Source organism: Onychostoma macrolepis, chromosome 05 (assembly GCF_012432095.1).
Source record: "Onychostoma macrolepis isolate SWU-2019 chromosome 05, ASM1243209v1, whole genome shotgun sequence".
Taxonomy (NCBI): Eukaryota; Metazoa; Chordata; class Actinopteri; order Cypriniformes; family Cyprinidae; genus Onychostoma; species Onychostoma macrolepis.
The window spans coordinates 35983424-36002193 of record NC_081159.1 but is presented as its reverse complement, the minus strand read 5'-3'; the positions used below and the strand labels follow the sequence as shown (position 1 = coordinate 36002193).

At 38.8% G+C, this 18770-nt stretch overlaps 1 protein-coding gene across 4 annotated transcripts in view; it reads left to right on the top strand.

Annotated features, from left to right (window-relative positions):
- LOC131540270 (astrotactin-2-like) overlaps nt 1-18770 on the top strand; it is a 588347-nt gene that overhangs the window by 366557 nt on the left and 203020 nt on the right. For all 4 annotated transcript variants that reach the window (XM_058774886.1, XM_058774887.1, XM_058774885.1 and 1 more), the window contains one exon: nt 11296-11462. In XM_058774886.1, the coding sequence (XP_058630869.1) occupies nt 11296-11462 (167 nt within the window). The remainder of the gene's footprint in view (nt 1-11295; nt 11463-18770) is intronic.

Genomic DNA, 18770 nt, shown 5'->3' with positions numbered 1-18770 from the left:
TTTTCCTTCCTGCAATCTTTTGCTGTCTCGTTGTACGGTTTTTCTCATTAATTGCCTCTAACGTTTTCAGAAACGTGTCGATTGAGCTTCTAGTCTTTTGATTGGCATTGAAGAGGATTCTTCTTTTCCTTTATGTGTAGTCACCATTTAGTAGTTTGTGAAGCTGCATTAAGGAGCAGCAGTGCATGCACTAAATCATGAAACGGACACATTTTGCATCATTTGATGTCTGTGCAACTCTTGAAAAGCTCCAGCCGCCATTGACCCACAGGTCAAACATCACTCCAAAACAGCTTTATTAGGTCATGCATGTAATTTTGATGCTTAATAATGAGGGACACACATTCATTAAGATGAAGGCAGCCGCTTAATTGCACAGTGTCTGATTAAAAACCTGGAGGTGATTAGATTGACTAATGAGAGTAAACACAGAGGCGGCAGATTGGGCCACGGAGGTTTCTGTGCTCCCTCATTTCTCTCATCTCTGTTGTCTGTTCTGATGGAGATCACGTCTGCGTGTCTTTTACAGGCGACCATTGAACGTTTTACATTGCGCTTTAGGAAAGTGCTGTAATTCTTTAGACTTTTTTATGGGTTCTCTTAATCACTGTATTGATGGCGCTCTGTGAATGGCTCATCGATTAGACCAATATAGTGTTTGTCTCAGTGAGTTCATGTGCTGTCTTTGTTCTTTACAGCAGCAGACTTTCTCTGTTTCTGTTGCTCTGTGAAACCATATGTGTCTGTGTGCAAGTGCAAGATTTTATTTAATTGCTTCTGTATATTTTTTTCTTCATTTTAATTTTGTTGTCATGACAAGCCTGCATTCATTCAAGTTGTTGTTGTTTTGTTGTTTTGTTTTTTTTGTTTTTTTACACAACTAATTGTAGTAAATTAAATATAATTCTTAGGATTTAAAAAAAAGAAAATAATTGTTCAATTGTTAAACTATACTATATTCAGAATGCTAATCACACTAATTAATCAACAGTGAACTATTTAGTTATTTTACACCTTTTTACTCTTTATTTTATTTGTTTTATCTTTAAATTATAAACTCTTTTTTTGTTGTTGTTGTTGTTTCAATCACAAAGATAACAACACTTTTTATGGTGCTATAAATTGTTTATATTATATTACATTATATTGTATTAAGTGCATTATACCAATACAGTATATATATATATATATTAGGGGTGTCAACGTTAACGCATGCGATTAATAAAAATGTTTTAATGCGTTAGTATTTTTTTAACGCAAATTAATCGCTTGATAAGGTTTGACCCCAACTTCTTCCCGTCATTGCAGCACGGAAGGTTATCTATCATTGTGACGAGGGTACAGCGAACCAGTGTTGCCAGGGTAACTGCACAAGTGGGCTATTTTGAAAATACAGTCGCGGGAAAAATTACAGAGCCGTTTTGGGCTACTTTTTTAATGTACCGTGGCCGCCCAAAGTGTATATAGACAAATAAAAATTAAAAATATCCTTTTACTAATGTGTATTATACTTGGAATGTATCCCTGGCAACTTAAGAACATAGAGGCGGTTGTAACACCAAACAACGTGAGTTTCAGCCAGAGCAGCAGAAATAAACATAACAACAGCCACTATAGATTATATAAGATAATAAACACACGATTACGATAGGATGGTCTGTATGTGATTTTTTTTAGTTTAATGTGTACATCTGAAATGCTAATTTGTGCAGCGATATAAAAGGCTATAAAGATAATTTTTTAACAACAGTAAACAACCAAATTCCACATGTGATCGCAAAAGGAAGTTATTACAATCACTCGATGGTGGTTTGAAGTGAGTTCTGAGTAAAAGTATACTATTAATCTCATAAATTGTCTTATGAAGCATGATGCTAATATTAGCTCTAATGCAGCTGCAGAACAGGTCCAATTCTTCTTCATAATGCATTTTGTCATAAAACTTCATGTAAGGTCGCAAGAAATGTTTTGTTGTATTTATTTAGAAACACTTTTGATAATAGTTGGGTAAATGTATACTGGGATTGAAGTGATGTGGCTTGGTAAACGTTTTATTGCCAGTTTAAAGGCTGGTAATGGCTGAATAAAAAGAAAAGAATAATAAGGATTATGTCTCATACCTGGCGGAAGTGCGAAGGGTTCTGTTTCCTTAAAGTAGTTTCATGCAGTTCTTTTTCAACACAATTACAGGTAAATCCTAGTATTTTAAATTTGTGATTAATCATGATTAATCACAGTCCACGACTGTGATTAATGCGATTAAATTTTTTAATCGATTGACAGCACTAATATACTGTATATAAAATGCAATGTCAAACATTGTACTTCATTAGTTCATTATCTCCATTTAAAACTACTGCATTAATTAGAAGACTATTCAACAGTGTGACATGATTTATTTTCTTGCTTTATTGCAAAGAATGATCTAACCTGTGATCATTTTTTCATAGAAAAATTCAAGATACAGTATTTAAATGTAAAAAATAAATAAATAAAAATAAAAAGAGCAAAGTCGTAGTAATGTATTTGCAGGATACTAACTAAATAAATATATTTTTTTTTTTTTTTATGTACTGTATGTATTTATTACAAATAAACAAAAGTATTTACAAAAAATATTTTTAAAAAGTATTTTTAAAGCTACAAAAATTGTTCAGTCAAGGGCAGTGAGTGTTTCCCACATTTATTTTATTGTTTGATTAATATTAACAACACAGACAACATCAGCAGGTTTATAATAATAAGACATGGATCTAATATACTGTTACACATCAGACATCTTTTTTTGTAGCTTATTACGATTAATAGCTCTTTTAACCTCAAGCAAGTCCCACACTTTATATTTATAAAGAAACGAAAACAAAACATCAGACGCAAGTGCTTTGCCTCTGAAGGACATACAGAGGCTGTTTTGCTGAAAGAAGATGTATAACCAGAATGACAGCAGGTTTTGAGCTGAAATGTCATGAGTTTGCTTTGTACTCAGATTTTTTTTTAAAAATGCAGCACCCTTTGCTTGTGGGAAAATGTTAGAGATCCCTGCATGTGTGCAAGCCTGAAGCATCCATAAACAAAACTCTGATGAATATTATATTACAGACGTGGGACTGATGCTGTCCTGTGACTTTGATCCTTTCTCAGGTCAATATGAAGAGTATATCAGTCTATATTATCATATGCGTTATATGATCCAGTGTGCTCACCCTGCTGACCCACTTCCAATATGCCATTAAAATGACTAAAGCATCATAAAACTGCAAAAATCCCTGTGCACCCACCATTAAAAATAAAGAAAAAACTAAAATTCCTGCGTATTTTCCTGATGTGCTTTGAAGCACTGCTCTTTTATTTCTCGCTTGATGTTGTTGTTGCTTTCTTTGAATTCATCCAATCTAAGGCCTTTATTCTTGAGGTTCCCGGTCTCTAGCGGCTCTCTCGGACTGACACTGTGTGCTCAATGAAATCACATATGAACTCAGAGTGGCTCTGCCATATGGACTAATTCTTTAAATATCAATACAGATATTTATAATTTGATAATCATATACATCATGTCTGGATTAATTTTCAGCTCAGACAAGCAAACACGCTGTTCAAGAACTGCATGAAAGAAACTCTGCAATGTTTTTTTCATCCTGCATTTGAAAGTATCAATCAATCAGTCAATCAATCAATATTTAAAAAGTTTGAAATACCTTAATATGTTTTCACATTCAAATAGTCAATGTTTTTGAAAACTACACTGTTAGACATTTCAAAGGGTTTTTACAATAACTTACTGGCAACACTGTTGCCAGTAAGTTACTGTAATTAAGATTTACAGTAGCAAACTGCATTTGATTTACAGTTGCAAACTGTACTGTTTTACAGTAAATTACTGTAAAGAAATCAATTCATCAGTATACTACTGTAATTTATTCATTTTAATATAGATTTCATTAGATTTTATTATTTTTATATAGAATTCATTTTATTATTACTATACATAGGTACTACTGACATTCAGTTAAAACAGACACAATAATTACAAAATATAAAATTCTTTATTTAAAACATAGCATGTATAACACTTAAAAATACAGTCTTCCAATGCTGGAACAGTGCATCTTCACCATTTCTCCTGTCTTAGGACGTTTTGCAGTGCATTATGTTGTGTCCTCTGGATTCATCCTCACAAAGAATCTTTAGGCAACAGAAACATAATGGGGAAAAAAGACAAATATCTGCAAAACCCAGGTGCTGCTCCAAAACGTGGCCACCACCTTTGCTCACCAACCACTTTGTTAGTGACAGAAATGTCTTCTCTGAAAAACAAGAAGTAGAAATGACACACTTTTAAAAGGCAAACTCCATATAGAATACACAAACCTTTCAAAACCATAGTTGGCCAACATTAACTACTAGCACTGAACAAAATTTCACATTTATTAACCTAATGTTAATATAAGATAAGCGTTGCTCGTTAAAAATAATATTAATTCAGTAACTTAAGTCAATAAGCTGACAAAAGTCGTTTGAAACAACAGCCCGCAGTTTACCATAGTAAGTTTGTTACCGCCATGTTGACTGGTAAATGTTACTAACGTTAGGTAAACTGGTGTGCAAAAATCTGACACAAACACACAGACAAACGTACATATATTTTTACCTTGCCTGCTGGTCTTATTCTCTCGTAAGGTGCATCGACACACAGCGCAGATGTTCTCCGGAGCTCTCCCACTCTTGCGGGTTCATCCCCGGGAAAAACCCGTGGCGCAGCACCGCTGGATCCGTGTCTTCCTCGGACGCGAGTGGCGCGGCGCGGCTCGATAAAAAACAATACAGAACCCATTATATAGTAATATTATATACTATCTACAGTGAATGCGGACAGTAAAGTGATGCCCCGGTATATTTCTGATGGACAGATGTACTCCAAGCGCTTGTGCTGTTTCTGACAGGAAGTACAAACGGATTTTCCAATCATTACAAGCGATGTAACACATCCAGTAGTCAGTCCCAAGCTGCTGCGGCGTTATAGACACGGTGTTGGGCAAATCGTGTCAATCCAAATGTAAGAAATGAGGAAAATAAAACAATCTCAATAAAATGGCGCCAAAGCGGCCGTTACAGCAAATTTTAAAAATACAGTAAGTGTCTGTATGTGGGGTCTGACTTCACAGAAAATTCACATGATGCAAAGGGTATTACAGTTATTTACTGTAAAGGGAATTTGCAGTATTATACTGGGTGATATACAGTAAATAACTGCAGAAATTACAGAAATGTCTAACAGTGTAGCCTACTTACTGCAAATGACTGTGAAGTACAGTAATATAATGAATATGGACTAATAACAATAATAATAATAATAAGTGTTGTTATTATTATTATTAGTAGTAGTAGTATTTATTCAATACAATGAATGCTGTCATGTATAATAATAATAATAATAATAATAATAATTAGTAGTAGTAGTAGCAGCAGTATATTTATTTACGTTTTTTTATTATTATTATTGTTTTATTCATGACATACACCATCCTGTCACCTGAGCAACACTATCCTCTCATGTAGCACTTCAAGATAATAAATTGTGATGGTAACACTGCCAGACTACAATTTTAATTTCAGTTGTTGATAAGATCATCTGCATGTTTGCTACACATATCCATATATTCATATGAAAAATGTGTGGTCATAAATGCTAAGCTCAAAGCGTCACGTCTGCATTATCTCATCATCGGCAGATGGACGCCTCATATGTTGTCTTTGCACACATTCCCAGCTCCCGCGGGATATGCATGTGATACATATGTAATGAATGTGAAACTTGTCGAGTGCTGATGTTGACTGTCAACTTATTCCAGTATCTCTTTCATTGGCTATCTATCTGCATCAGCATCCTTTAACACCAAACCACTCTCTCAGCGAAGATTCTTCAGCATAATAGATCAGGGAGCCCCCGAGCAAAGAGTAAACACATCAAGATTTATATCAAACATAAACTGCTTATAAAGAAATAGAGTTTAGCTTGTGACAGCCTTAGAGGAAGAGCGTGCATCCACACGCATTCACAGTCATCTACAACTTACTGTCCTTTAAAGCCCTGATGCACTTCAAGTGAAGTCGAAGAACAAACTGGTGTGATAACATTTAGAACAAAATCAGGGCTAAACAAGGTTTGTTTGAAACAGATAACCAAAGTGAAGTTTCTAGAAAAACTGCTGGTAAACACCTCCGATCCACCGTTGGTCTGTGGCAGATACATAATACTGTAAGTAATAAAACTGCCTTATTTGATGTGGAAATCTTCTCAGATTCATTTATTATGTTCAGTCTGACAAAGTCAGACATGAGTAAAAACATGAACACACTGAAGAGCTGCTTTACAGTAGAAATTTAATTTGGAATTCTAATTGAAAGCAACACTGACAATAAGCCCTTTCACACATACAGACTTTTCCGGAAAATTACCGGTAAATTGCCGTAAAGAGATCATGTGTGAACAGGACCTTTTAAAAAATACCAGTAAATTCGTTCCGGCAATTTACCGGTATGAGAAGTTGTAACATTACCAGTAAATTGCCGGAATTCTGCTGTGTGTGAACGCAGAAGGAAAATTACCGGTATGAGCACATACGAGTTCAGAACGCGGTGTCGTAAGACGTCTACTCCAGGCCAATCCAGAGCCGTTGAAATTCAAAATTCAACAGCTCTGGGCCAATCATAACATTCTGATGCAGATGACGCATTTACTCCGCGCTGTGTTTGAAGTCGTGCGATATCTTTGGGCCAAAAGAAGCAGCATGAACGTGAACATTTGGCACACAAATGAAAACATCAACAAAAACACTGATCGCGTTTACCCCTCCATGTTTACAAACACAACACCGTGAGGCGCAGCCGTTTAGAGGTCATTTCCGTTTTATGATGTCACAGAATTTACCGGTAATTTAAAACCGATGTGTGAATGGTGCTTTACCGGAAAAAAGACGGAATGCTGTTGCCTGTGTGAATAGCGCAGTTTTGAATTTACCGGTAAAGTCGTTCTGGTAATTTTACGGCAATTTACTGGTATTACTATGTGAAAGGGGCTATTGTTTTGATTCATGTTTAATACTTTAAATCCATTTGTTTCAAAGCAAAATATCATATAATGTTATATATAAACATATAATGTTATATTTTTATAAGAATAAAGGATGTTTACATGAGAAATGCTAAGCAGGTAGCGATCAGCTTATTCTAAAATGTTACAAATAACATAATTCTGCTTCATTTTAGGATTGAAATCCACATTAGATCAAAATCAAAGTTATTAAACTCAATGGTTTACAGTTAAATTTTAGTAAAAGCTTAGTATTAATCTCATAAATTGAGCACAGAAATCCTAAACAGAGCACAACAATCCCAAAGACTTACACTGAAGGAGAGAGCTGAGTCACATCAATGGCACGAACACTGTTAAGTTTCACGAGTGACTACCGATTTTAAATGGGAGTGAATCTTCTAAATTATCGGTTTGCGTGTGCATGGAACGTTCTGCCGTCTCGCACTTCTGCCTGTGATTTTTGATCAATGTAATATTACACTGACCAAAGCCTCATTATGTTCTGCAATGTTAACTAAACCACTGCTGACAGAGCCATTGTGTTTTGTTTATGTTTGAAAAAAAAAAAGCAGCTTCACAGAGCGCGCTCTTGAAGGGTTTCCATGTCCACATATTATAAGCGATGTTTATCAAGCGTCTTTGGGCTTGTTGTTTGCACTTGGCTCATAAAGCTATCCAGTTTATGGAGATAATAAAGTAGGCAGATGCAGGTAGAGATATTTTAGTATGTAGAATATTTCCAGGATAAACCGTCTGGAATTGAGTTTATTATAGGCTTGTTCTTATTTACCAATGTAATAATACAACAACCAAAGACTCGTTATGCATGGCAGTTTTAACTAAACCACCATCAACAGAGCTATCGTGTTTTGTTTTATGTTTGTAAAGAGCGTGCTCTTAAAGGGTTGCCATATCTGCCTATTATAAGCACCACTTATTATTAAGCATCTTTTGGGCTTGTTGTTTGGGCTCTGCTCATATAGTGATCCAGGATGTGGAGGTAATAATGTAGACAGATGCAGGTCACAATATTTGCCTCATTTCCATAATAACACATTTGTATTTGATATTATTATGGGCATTTTTTTAAGCAAGATCTGGCAACACTGAGTCAAAATGTACTCTGTGACTCTTGTCCTGCCACTACAAAAAAAAATAAAATAAAATACAAAAAAAAAAAATACAACTCTTGTTAAAGGTGCAGTGGGAGATCTTGGAAAATGCTCACTTTAGCCTGATAGCACTGAAAGCGAGCATCCCACCTTCCCTGCAATCGCCCTCTAAAGCCACGCCCCCTGAACGCATATACGGTCACAGACCAGAATACCAGAGACAGCATTACTACAATAGGCTACATCAGCAGTTCCCAATTCCAGTCCTCGTGCCCCCCGCTCTGTACATTTCATAAGTATCTCTTATCACATGCGACGTCTGTTCTATTCGACCTTAAGTGCCCCGCGAAGTGGACATCACCGGATATTCCACCATGATTCCAGTTTGAAGCGAGCATATATGTTCCATACAAAGGGCATTAAAGTGTAAATTTACGAGACGTAAATTTAAATAGTATTTATTTACAGAGGTATATTATATCACACTTCTCTAGTAAGTTCCATCTGTGTGTGAAGATGCTGTGCAGCGCAAATCTGTAAATGAATGTTCCGAAGTGAAGTAAACTTCAACGGATTTCCCGTGCTCAAGGAGTAGGGAGCAAAGAACACTGTGTAGGGAGCATGTCAATCGGAACACAGTTCATGCACGTAGCTCTCTTCTTACGAGCTGGTTATCTAAATCGGGTGTGTTAACTTAAGCGAGACATGCAAAATATGCGGGGGTGGGGTATCTGGAATTGGGAACCGCGCTGGGCTACATCATATCTCATTCACCGTTGAGAAAACTTTATAGTACAGTTAGAAAAAGTACAACAATACCAGGAAGGTTGATGTTTGTCTGCCATTCTCGCACTGTCTGCACAGTGGCATGCGGGTGGATCGTTTCCTTTTATTCACTAGCTTTAAAACATGCATGTTTTAATTTTATTAACAAATGTATATGTGTATTAGCAGTGTTTGCTCAAGTTAAAGAAGTTGTTAATATGAACATCTGCTGTTTATTTCTCTCAAGGTGTGCACACTTTTATAGCATTAAAATGTGTATTGTTTCATTTGGTTAACTAAATGTGCATTAATAGTGCTTGTTTAAACTCTCTTAACCTGTGCACAGCGCTCTTTGTTTACATTAGTTCAGAGTTACTGCTAGTTTTAATGTAAAAGAATGCAATTAACTTCACAAACTATACATCATTAAAAAGGTCTAAGACTCAAGCTTCATATCCATCTCGACTTCGTTTTTCATTTACATAACTCCTGGCATAAATTAAGAAATTACATAATACAGTGACATACTACGTTTTAGCCATATCAAAACAGTAGTCATGGCATGGGTAATTTGACCGCTGGCGCTTTTAGGTATACAGCGACCTCTGGTGGTTGAAGTGTTAACCATAGGCTACGTACTGGACTGTATTGCACGCGATGTAGACAACATTCGAATTAAGTTTATTATGAATAAATGTTACATAAAGTATAATAAAATAGGCCGACAAGAAAACATTTTTATCCATCCCACAAGTCTTGTAAGTCCATGTATTTTATTAGTATTGGTAATATTTTTATATTCGTTGTTATTGTAGGCTATTTGATTTATTTTCCCTTCATTTCGATCTCTTAACGTTCAGGGCTGTATAATAATAATAATAATAATAGCCTAATATACACATATATTACATAAAAAGACACGATCAACGGACTGTGGGATGGATAAATATATTTGATCAGTCTCTGATAATCCCAGTTTACTATGGTCACGCGGGTTTGTTTATGCATGATTAAACTCATGGCCACGACATACAGTATTATCACGTTCCCACGACTTAATATCTCGTGGCCACGACAAAACTAAACCAAAAAGTCACTTCCAGGGAGGCATGCCCAGGCCGGTTGGAGACGCCCCCGTCCCCTGACTCCACCCCCATGTCAAAACAGCGCCACAAAGTGAGACGCGCAGAAACGTGAAGCGCAAAGGGGAAAACGATATCGCAAGCTCAAACTTGACTGAAACGTAAAATAAAAGCTGCATTGCAAATAAATTAGTAGATATGGCCATGGAAAATATGTATTGCAAAATCATTGCTTTTGCTCTGTTTTATTTATATTTTGCAATTCTTTATTTTTGTTTGCAAAACTTATTTTCTTCTTGCAATACTTCATTTTCTTTTGCAAAACTTATTTTCTTCTTGCAATACATCATTTTCTTTTGCAAAACTTTATTTTCTTTTGCATATATATGCGGCATTAAATTGACTCCATACAGGTAGGAAAGTCAATAAAAACACTCAGACCGAGCGTTTTGATTGGACAAACATTTCTTGGTCTTACACCTTCCACAGAATATATGAATACAGATAAATGCAGATAAATACAGATAAAACAGTTAGACCACTTAACTTAATGATTACTATAGGGATGTGAAGAGACTTGCATCCAGCATAACAAAACATGTTTCTGAAGACAATCACCTATTGCACCTTTAAGCTCGGGTCTGTATACACAGCATATAATTTTTGTAAATGCGGTTGTCACTACCTGAATTTTTTGGGAGTCAGTTCGGTTGTAGAATTTGATGGTCAATCCTGAACTGTGTGTACAGAACAACATCAGGCACTAAAATGTGGACTGACAAGTGAACTGAGCTGCAGTGTGTACATGGGCAATGAAACTATTGACTTGGTCATATAATTTGACAGCATAGAATACCCTAGCAACCACAAGACAACACTGTGACAAGCACCCACAATGTACCACTTTTGCACAAGCAATATAACAGAAAATATAACAGTCCAGCTTGACTTTGTCTTGTTTCAGAATATGTGGGCTGGTTAGTTTGACATGTCTGTTTAATGGGTGTCTTATTGAGGCGGTGGATCTTTTCCTGAATTCTATGGCGCTGCCTTGGCAACACTCATTAACACCCTTTCCTTCCTGAGAATCTGCTTTGTTCATCACACAATAACTCCCCACTGAGAACACAGTACAGTACATGTGGTCTCAAAAGTTTTGATGGTTACCTGGTAACAGAAAGTCAAGCCCAGCATGCAGATGTTGATCTCTGTGTCCATCTCTCTCATCCTAAATCATTCACAGTGCCCAGAAGGACTGAGGCCCATGAAGGATGGTTCAGGCTGCTATGATTACTCTCTGGGAACTGACTGTACGGACGGCTTCAACGGAGGATGTGAGCAGCTGTGTCTTCAGCAGCTGGTTCCTCTTCCTGATAACCCAACGTCCAGCAATGTGCTAATGTTCTGCGGGTGAGAGAAAACACACATGCACGAATGTGAATACAAGGACATAAAGAGCACATACGTCCATCCAGAGAGTGGGAACATTATTACTTTCCCATGTAATACAGTATATGCACATATATTAAATTTCCATATATGAAATAAATATCATATGAAGTAAAAACAAGCATATACAGTGGGTACGGAAAGTATTCAGACCCCCTTAAATTTTCACTCTTTGTTATATTGCAGCCATTTGCTAAAATCATTTAAGTTCATTTTTCCCCCCTCATTAATGTACACACAGCACCCCATATTGACAGAAAAACACAGAATTGTTGACATTTTTGTAGATTTATTAAAAAAAAACTGAAATATCACATGGTCCTAAGTATTCAGACCCTTTGCTCAGTATTTAGTAGAAGCACCCTTTTGATTTAAAACAGCCATGAGTCTTTTTGGGAAAGATGCAACAAGTTTTTCACACTTGGATTTGGGGATCCTCTGCCATTCCTCCGTGCAGATCCTCTCCAGTTCTGTCAGGTTGGATGGTAAACGTTGGTGGACAGCCATTTTTAGGTCTCTGCAGAGATGCTCAATTGGGTTTAAGTCAGGGCTCTGGCTGGGCCATTCGAGAACAGTCACAGAGTTGTTGTGAAGCCACTCCTTCGTTATTTTAGCTGTGTGCTTAGGGTCATTGTCTTGTTGGAAGGTAAACCTTCGGCCCAGTCTGAGGTCCTGAGCACTCTGGAGAAGGTTTTCGTCCAGGATATCCCTGTACTTGGCTGCATTCATCTTTCCCTCGATTGCAACCAGTCGTCCTGTCCCTGCAGCTGAAAAACACCCCCACAGCATGATGCTGCCACCACCATGCTTCACTGTTGGGACTGTATTGGACAGGTGATGAGCAGTGCCTGGTTTTCTCCACACATACCGCTTAGAATTAAAGCCAAAAAATCTTGGTCTCATCAGACCAGAGAATCTTATTTCTTGGAGTCTTGGAGTCCTTCAGGTGTTTTTTAGCAAACTCCATGCGGGCTTTCATGTATCTTGCACTGAGGAGAGGCTTCTGTCGGGCCACTCTGCCATAAAGCCCCGACTGGTGGAGGGCTGCAGTGATGGTTGACTTTCTACAACTTTCTCCCCTCTCCCGACTGCATCTCTGGAGCTCAGCCACAGTGATCTTTGGGTTCTTCTTTACCTCTCTCACCAAGGCTCTTCTCCCCTGATAGCTCAGTTTGGCCGGACGGCCAGCTCTAGGAAGGGTTCTGGTTGTCCCAAACGTCTTCCATTTAAGGATTATGGAGGCCACTGTGCTCTTAGGAACCTTCAGTGCTCTTTTTTTGTTACCTTGGCAAGATCTGTGCCTTGCCACAATTCTGTCTCTGAACTCTTCAGGCAGTTCCTTTGACCTCATGATCCTCATTTGCTCGGACATGCACTGTGAGCTGTAAGGTCTTATATAGACAGGTGTGTGGCTTTCCTAATCAAGTCCAGTCATTATAATCAAACACAGCTGTACTCAAATGAAGGTGTAGAACCATCTCAAGGATGATCAGAAGAAATGGACAGCACCTGAGTTAAATATATGAGTGTCACAGCAATGAATACTTAAGAAAAACTGAAATATCACATGGTCCTTTATAATAAATCTGCAAAAATGTCAACAATTCTGTTTTTCTGTCAATACGGGGTGCTGTGTGTACATTAATGAGGAAAAAAATGAACTTAAATGATTTTAGCAAACAGCTGCAATATAACAAAGAGTGAAAAATTTAAGGGGGTCTGAATATTTTCCGTACCCACTGTATATAAAATGCAATGTCAAACATTGTACTTCATTAGTTCATTATCTCCATTTATATATATTTATTTATTTTATTTTTTCTTCCTAATAGATAAACAACAATAAATATAACTGACACACACAGAGTGCTTCAGAGAATGACAGAAGCTGCCGCTGTATCCACCACACGTGCTTTTAAGCTCTCTGGTCTCTACGTCACCACGCCCGTGATGTCTCACCCATCCATTGGATTGATTACACATGTAATTCAGAGCGTGGTCACGCTGAATGCGTTCCCAAAGCGTGTCGACACAGCTCGAGTTCCTGAAAGGGAACTAATAGATCCAAACCACAAAGATGTTTGTTCTTGTGTTTCTTTTTTTAATTTACATATACATTTGCATAACTGAAACCCTGAACATCAAGCATGCTTGTGTCCAATTTACCACTAGAAGATTGAGTAATGTTTTTAAAAGAAGTCTCTTTTTCTAACCGAGGCTGCATTTACTAGATCAAAAATACAGTAAAATCAATAATGTTGTGAAATATTATTTTAATTTAAAGTAACAGTTTTCCATTGTAATTTATTTTAAAATGTAATTTATACCGGTGATCAAAGCTGACTTTTTAGCGTCATTATTCCAGTCCTCAGTTAAGTGTCACATGATCCTTCAGAAATCATTTTAATTCTTTATATACTTAGCAGCACACCTCTTTTCAGCAATAATAATTAACAATTAAGTATAATTAAGAATATAATATATTTAAATTACTTTTTCATACTCCCATACAGAAATGTAATATATGACATACAGGTGCATCTCAATAAATTAGAATGTCGTGGAAAAGTTCATTTATTTCAGTAATTCAACTCAAATTGTGAAACTTGTGTATTAAATAAATTCAATGCACACAGACTGAAGTAGTTTAAATCTTTGGTTCTTTTAATTGTGATGATTTTGGCTCACATTTAACAAAGAAACACCAAGGTCTATGAAAGTAACAAAAAGTTATAGAAGTTTAAATTTACTGTAAAGAAAATACAAAATATTATTTGTTTTATATTTTATATAAAATAAATATTTTACATAACAGGTTTTACTCTAAAATTGGCATAAAATGAAAGCCTTATGTCTCAATAAGTTATGTTCCAAATTTGAAGTTGATATGAGAAAAATTGAGGTTTCTGTGAGATTTTATTTAGGGCGTCATACCACAAACAGCCACCGGGTGCCATTAAACTCCATTGAATTTTTTAAAATGCATTTTTCTGTCACAAATGTCTAAATTCCTCGGTCAATATTACTCCGATCACAAAAAGATCACCACATATGGAATCCTGAGAGTCAGACCTTTCAGACAATATGTATTTTGTCAAGATTATAAAAAGTTTTGATTCTAAAAGACCGTAATACATTGTGTAATATGACACTTGACACCACCCACTAAGGGGGAGGAGACCGCCAAAAGATTTTAAAGTACAATTTCCATGGTAACGCAATGTCAGATTTCAAATATAATAATAGATATATAATTTATGATGATTACTCAAATATTTGATAGGGAAAAAAGACAACGAAAAAAAGAGCGCCAAGCGTCCCACAGGTGGGACGGTGACAGTTAAGGGGTTAAATATATTATATTCTTAATTATACTTAATTGTTAATTATTATTGTTGAAAAGAGGTGTGCTGCTAAATATATAAAGAATTAAAATGATTTCTGAAGGATCATGTGACTGAACTGAGGACTGGAATAATGACGCTAAAAAGTCAGCTTTGATCACCAGTATAAATTACATTTTAAAATAAATTACAATGGAAAACTGTTATTTTAAATTGAAATAATATTTCACAACATTATTGAATTTACTGTATTTTTCATCTAGGAAATGCAGCCTTGGTAAGAAAAAGAGACTTCTTTTAAAAACATTACTCAATCTTCTAGTGGTAAATTGGACACAAGCATGCTTGATGTTCAGGGTTTCAGTTATGCAAATGTATATGTAAATTAAAAAAAGAAACACAAGAACAAACATCTTTGTGGTTTGGATCTATTAGTTCCCCTTCAGGAACTCAAGCTGTGTCGGCACGCTTTGGGAACGCATTCAGCGTGACCACGCTCTGAATCACATGTGTAATCAATCCAATGGATGGGTGAGACATCACGGGCGTGGTGACGTAGAGACCAGAGAGCATAAAAGCATGTGTGGTGGATACAGCGGCAGCTTCTGTCATTCTCTGAAGTGCTCTGTGTGTGTCAGTAATATTTATTGTTGTTTATCCCAGTAAAAGCATAAGCCATGTCAAAGGCGAAAGACAAGCATATAAGGGTGAGAGCAGACAGCAGTTTAGACACTGTGTTCCTCTCTACCCGCACTATGTTACAGGTGGGGATACACACAGTTTATGTGTTGTTTGTTTGGGAGCGGAGCTCTTACAGTCAGCTCTCGAGGGGGCTGATTGTGCTTCTGCCCACTGCAAACACTCCACTCCCTTTGGGCACGCTTCGAGGAGCATGTCCATGTTTGTGATCTTGCAGTCCCGGTCCCGCTGCTGCAGAGGCACGGCGGCGATTGAGATCGCGGGGATCACACATGGATCTAATGGACGGGTTGGAGACGGGCTCGCCTTTTCTCCCTAGATCTAGTGCTCTCTCTCTGGGTTCGGAAGCCTGCGCTGCTGATCTCTTCCCCCTCTGAGTGAGAGCTCGCTGCTGCATCTATCTTTCTCCGAGTAGACTGATGTTGTTTGCATATGACAGACTGCATTTTTAGATCACTCGTTCACCCTGCCCTCACTAAAACAAGGGGTAGGGGTGCACGCAATTTATGTATGGTTTGTTTTGGAGTCCCTAGTGTAATGAAAGCAAGTGTGCATTACCGCGGATGTTTAGCTCTGCTCCCGCTGGCGTTTTCTTCTCGAGGGAAGAAAGCCTTATGTAATGTAGAATCAGGTGGCTCGCACGTTGGCGAGGCAACATAATGGTCATTGCATTACGGTCATTCACGATTCTTTATATTGTATTTTATATCATATCAGACCTTGTTCACTTGTCTGGTTGTTTTATTGCATTTAATTCTGAGGAATTAAATGATGTATGTTCATCTGGCTGGAGAAGTTAGATCTATTATATTTATTTATTCAGCAGGGTTCGGAGACGGGCACCCTTTCTCCTCCCTCACTCTCTAAATGCAGCAAGCTCTTGGGATTCATTTCTCGAGTAAGAGCACGGTGTTATACCTCTCTTCCTCTGAGGAGGTTGATGTGGTCATTAGGGGCTGCTGGGCGGCCGTGTTCCTCATTTGGTGAGCGTCACTTCTTGTACTCCCACAGAATATTTGGAGTTAGAGTGGCGCTCACGGGCTGGAGGCTTCCAAGCAGTAGTTGGATCTGCGGACCATCATTCTTGCTAGATAGTCATCGGCCAGAACGTCCTGACGCCTTGGCCCAGGATTTCTAAGGGCAGGCCCCTCTGGGGAAGAGCGGTGTACACCTCATCTTAAGGTGCCCGTCTCTCCTCAGTGCCCTCAGGGGATCGGTCTGTCAACCCTGCCACCCACGGGGCTTCAGGGCACAGCGGTCTCCAGCGAGCGCTTCTCTCAGCTTCCGCCCGGAAACGTAGCGGTTCTGGGAGGCTCGCTGCCTCGAAGGAGGTCTCCAGAGCAGTTAGATTGGCCGTTCCCTGCTGGTCCTCCGCTTCAGGACACCGAGCTAGCTGCTCTAAGTACACCAGAGGACAATCTCGAGAGACTGGTTCCCTTAGTAGGTCATCTGGCAGTATGAGAGCCCCTGCCAAATGTATCTTATTGGGTCCTGCCCCGAGCAGGCTCTGGTTGTGTCAGTCTAAGTCTTCTAAGAAGATGACTGGTCTGAGGACCGTCATTCTCAATAGGAGACTTCGGCCAAAAAAAAAAAAAAACTGATGCCCATGGCTCAGGACTTCTGAGGGCAGGCCCCTCTGGGGAAGAGCAGTGTACACCTCATCATACGGTGCCCATCTCTCCTCAGTGCCCTCCGGAGATTGGTCTGTCAACCCTGCCACCCACAGTGCTTCAGGGCGCAGCAGTCTCCGGCGAGCACTTCTCTCAGTCTCCGCCCGGAAACGTAGCGGTACTGGGAGGCTCGCTACCTCTTCGGAGGTCTCTAGAGCAGCTAGATCGGCCATTCTCTGCCGGTCCTCCGCTTCAGGGCACCGAGCTAGCAGCTCTAAGTACACCAGAGGTCAGTCTCAAGAGACTGTTAGACTATTAGTAGACTATTTGGCAGCGTGCAAACTTCTGCCAAATGTGTCTCAATGGGTCCTGCACACTGTAGAAAGATGCTACTGAATCCAGTTAAACGGCTTTCCTCCGCCTCATTTCAACGGGGTCATCCCCACACTGGTGTGTCCCGAGCAGGCTCTAGTAATGGAACAAGGAGAAAACACTTTCTTGAGGAAGGAGGGCATCGAGGTGGTCCCTCCTCGCGACAGAGAGTCCAGGTTCTACAGCCAGTACTTCATTGTTCCAAAGATGTATGGAGGGTTGCGTCCCATTTTAGATCTGTCTCAATGAAGTTCTGAAGTCAATGAAGACTGAAGTTCAGGATGCTCACTATCAAACAAGTCGTGTCTCAGATCAGGTCTGAGTACTGGTTTGTCATGACAGATCTAAAAGACGCATACTTCCATGTCTCCGTCCTTCCCAAACACAGGAAGTTCCTGGGGTTTGCTTTTGGGGGCAAAGCTTACCAATATCGGGTACTTCTGTTCGGCCTTGCACTCTCACCCCGAACTTTCACAAAGGTGTGTGGATGCTGCTCTGGCTCCACTGCGACTCCAGTGCATCCGCATACTCAATTATAACGATGATTGATTGATATTAGCTCAATCGGAGCAGATGGCAGTTCGGAATCGAGATGTCGTTCTCACCCACATGAAAGAGCTGGGGTTAAGGCTAAACGCCAAGAAAAGTGTGCATTCTAAACTACAGAGAACCACTTATCTGGGCATGGTGTGGGATTCGACCACGATGCAGGCACAGCTGTCTCCTGCTCGGATCGAGTCGATCCTCACTTCAGTCGCGAGAGTCAGAGAAGGTCTTCAAAAACTGCTGGGTCTGATGGTAGCTGCATCTAACGTGATACCTTTTGGCCTGCTGTACATGAGACCCCTAAAGTGGTGGCTCAAGACCAAGGGGTTTTCCCTGAGGGGAAATCAGCTTCACATGATCAAGGTCACGCGGCTTTCGTGCCTTAGACATGTGGAGGAAACCTTGGTTCTTGTCACAGGGCCCGGTGCTGGGAGCTCCTTGTTGTCACGTAATGTTAACCCTCTGGGCTCGACAAACGCATATATGCGTTTTGAGGCAGATTTTCCTGATAAGGCCGAAATGAGCTTGACTTACTCATTACCCATTACCCATTTTTGATCGTACATGATAAGAGCAATACACTATTCGAATCTGTAAGGGTTCTAATTTTATTTGTATACACTCATAATAACAACTAAACTTTGTGCTTTTGAAGAATAAAGAAAACAAACAGGGTGCGTTCTCAGTCTTCACTCTCT